General features: G+C 68.9%; 1 protein-coding gene across 1 annotated transcript in view; it reads right to left on the bottom strand.

Moving 5' to 3' along the window:
* Positions 1 to 562: 562 nt before the first annotated feature.
* ERBB3 (erb-b2 receptor tyrosine kinase 3) overlaps positions 563 to 2,994 on the bottom strand; it is an 11,094-nt gene continuing 8,662 nt past the window's right edge. The window contains exons 25-27 of the mRNA XM_025191369.1: positions 2,785 to 2,948; positions 2,293 to 2,563; positions 563 to 2,103 (exon numbers count right to left, since the gene is read on the bottom strand). Coding sequence (XP_025047154.1) covers positions 1,634 to 2,103; positions 2,293 to 2,563; positions 2,785 to 2,948 — 905 coding nt within the window. The 3' untranslated portion in view covers positions 563 to 1,633. The remainder of the gene's footprint in view (positions 2,104 to 2,292; positions 2,564 to 2,784; positions 2,949 to 2,994) is intronic.

Here is a 2,994-nt window from a genome sequence, read left to right as displayed (position 1 = left end):
GCACGCTGGGCAGCCGAGGCCCCGCCCCGCGCCACGCGGACTACAGCTCCCGGCGGCCCCCGCGCGCGCCGCCACCGCCGCGAACTTCCATCCCGGAAGCACACCCCCCCCCACCAACGATTTGCGCCTGCACCGTCTCCCTGGCGACAGGAGCTCTAAGTCTCGCGAGAGAGGGCGCAAGGCACGCTGGGGCATGGAGTCCTGTCCTCCCCGTGCCTGGAGGGGGCTGCGTGGCTCCGGGTGTCCCAGAGCAGTACCCCTCCCCACAAGGCTCCTCAAGGGGGAACGTGGGGGCAGGGCACCCCCAAAACCCCAGCCCAGCCACCCCCTCTGGGGCTCCCCCCGTCCCCAGCCCCAGCAGAAGAGCCCCCATGGGCTTGCTCCCACCCTAGCACCCCTGCCCTGGCAGAAGAGCCCTCCCACACTCCAGAAGAGGCCCCCCCCATCCTCCCCCCAACATCCCTAGCCACAGAGCCCGTCCCTGGTCTCCCCCACCCCAGCATCTCCGGCCCCGATTGAAGAGCTCCCCCCCATCCCTGGCTGTCCCCCACAACCCCAGCAGCTGAGTCCTGCCTTGTTCCCCGCACTCCCCTGCTCCAGCTGCCACACACCCAGGCCCATTCATGTCCCTTTCACTTTATTGCATATCACAAATCAGACAATTTAAAACTCCATCAATGCCAGAATCCAACTGGTGGGGGGTTCCCAGCTCAGCCTCCTGGGTCGGAGAGCACCCAGGGCCCCTGCTCCTGCCTCCATGCAAAGCCTCCTCGCGCTCCTCCAAGCCCCAGCTCCTGAAGTCCTGCAAAGGTTGCGGCTTCGGCACGCGAGCCGGTGGCCCAGCCCCTCTGGCTGCCGAGAAACAGGCAGGGGCCAAAACTGGCGGGCAAAATCCCGCACCCAGGGCGGGAGGATGATCTCACTGCGCGACGGCCTGACTCATGCCCTGCGCCATGGCCCACGCAGGGCCCTGGCTGCCCCAAGCTGCCACCCCGGCTCTGGTTTCATCACGCGCCTGTCGCAATCGCCGCAGGCCCAGGGTGCGGCTGCCTGCTGAGCCTGCCCAGGCACCTCCCTTGCGGAGCCGCACAGGGCAGGGGCTCCTCATGTGCAAACAGGGCTGCCGGCTTCGTTACCAGCACTAGGGAGCAGGCAGGCGCCTCCCCCAGGCAGCTCCTCCCAGCCTGGGCACGTAGTGCCTGGCTGCACGTCTGTCGAGGATGGCAAAGGGCACTTGGGTTCCTGCGGACGGCCGCACCCAGGCCCAGCCCTGCCCCATGTTGTTTACAGCACGTAGGGACCAGGGGCCGGACGTCCCCATGGTGCCACCTCGTGCACAGCTCAGCTTTCGGGACCCAACCAATCCAGAGGGAGCCTTGGAGGGGGTCCATGTGGAGAGGGGCATCCACCCCCACACCTGTGAGCCCAGCCATGCCTACTGACCGTGCCAGACCCCCATGGCCAGGGTGACAGGGAAACTGAGGCATGGCAAGGAGACCGGGCTTGGCCCAGGGGACCCAGGTATCTGGCTTCCCAGGCGGTTTCTGCACCCAGGCCATCAAGTCCCAGCCTCCAGCCACTAGCCCCAGCCCGGGGGTCCTCCATCACACTGCATGGGCTGGCGGGGGGCTCCCTAGGTGCGTGGGATGTCGGCTTTGGTGAAGAGCCGGCTGTGCCAGTAGTCGGGGTTGTCGAAGGCACAGTCCGAGGCCTCCAGGCTCCGCAGGGGCTTCAGGAAGCCATTGCGGGGGCTGGGCTGGGTCGGGCAGCCGCGGCAGGAGCCAGTGGAGGGGCCCAGCATGGCCTCCATGTCCTCGTAGCCCTGGTCTGGCGGGGAGCCCGGCGCGATGCCCGAGTCGCCCGAGCGCATGTCGGCATAGTCATCTGGTGCCGGCGGGCGGTTCATGTAGGCGTAGTCGGCATCAGGGCCGGGTGCGGGCGTGGGCAGGCTACCCAGGGAGGCGCTCAGCTCCGAGCCCAGCTCCATGTACTCATAGCCCAGCTCGTCCAGCGAGGCAGGGCGCGCACCCCGCGGCCGGTTCATGTACTCATATGCCTCTTCCTCGTCCTCCTCCTCCGGGGCCCGTGAGGCAGCCGTGTGCTCTGTAGGGCAGGGTGCAGCCATGAGGGAGGGGACCAGGCTCAGACCCCCCCATCCTTCCCTGCCACAAAGCCGGCGGGCCCTATGCGAGGCAATTTGGCCAGGTCTCAGCCCCAGCTGGGAGAGGGGGGCAGGGGGCAGCCAGCACAGCCCAGAAGCGGTGCCCGGGGTGGGGGGGGCACGGGGCTTACCCTGCCCGGAGCGATTGGGCATGACGTAGCCATTGGCATCCTCCTCGCTGTCAGGGGGGCTGTCGGGGCGCGGGGAGCTGCCACGGCGAGACAAGTAGGCGCTGTCCCCCCGGGAGCGGGGGCCACCACCTGGCCCCCCTGGCAGTGCCAGTGCCAGCGCCAGCTCGGGCTCGTCGCCCAGCTCGTACTCAGAGGCTGTGCCCCGGCCCTCCGACGACTCCGACAATGTCCGGCCCATTGAGTCCTGGCGGCAGCGCCGCCCAGTCCGGGCCTGGCAGAGAAGAAACATGGCTGGAGCACACCAGCAGCCGCCGCAGCCGCCCTCCCAACCTTGCTGCCCAGCGACGGATGAAACCCCCCCAAGCCCCAACAGCAGCAGTGGTGCCCCAGTCTCCTGCCCCCCCAGCCCCACCGGTGCCCCTCACTCCTGACGCACAGCCCCCTGCCCCCACAGCCATGGCCGCTGACAGGCAGGAGCTGGTGCACTGGTACCTGGCGGCCAGCACTGAGGCTGGTCTGGTTCATGGGGATGTAGCCGGCTGGGGGGCTCTGCATCGTAGGGCTCTGGGGAGGAGGCGATAGGGGTAAGGCCAGGGCCTCTTGCACCTCGCACCATCCCACTGCCCCTGCCTCCCCCGTGGCACGGGCTGTGCCCCCTCCCCAATCACGGGAGGGGGGGGGGGGCGGTGGGGCTCACCCGGG

The sequence above is a fragment of the Alligator sinensis genome, unplaced genomic scaffold (assembly GCF_000455745.1).
Source record: "Alligator sinensis unplaced genomic scaffold, ASM45574v1 scaffold1065_1, whole genome shotgun sequence".
NCBI classification, from domain to species: Eukaryota; Metazoa; Chordata; order Crocodylia; family Alligatoridae; genus Alligator; species Alligator sinensis.
This window is presented reverse-complemented; position numbering and strand designations above follow the sequence as displayed.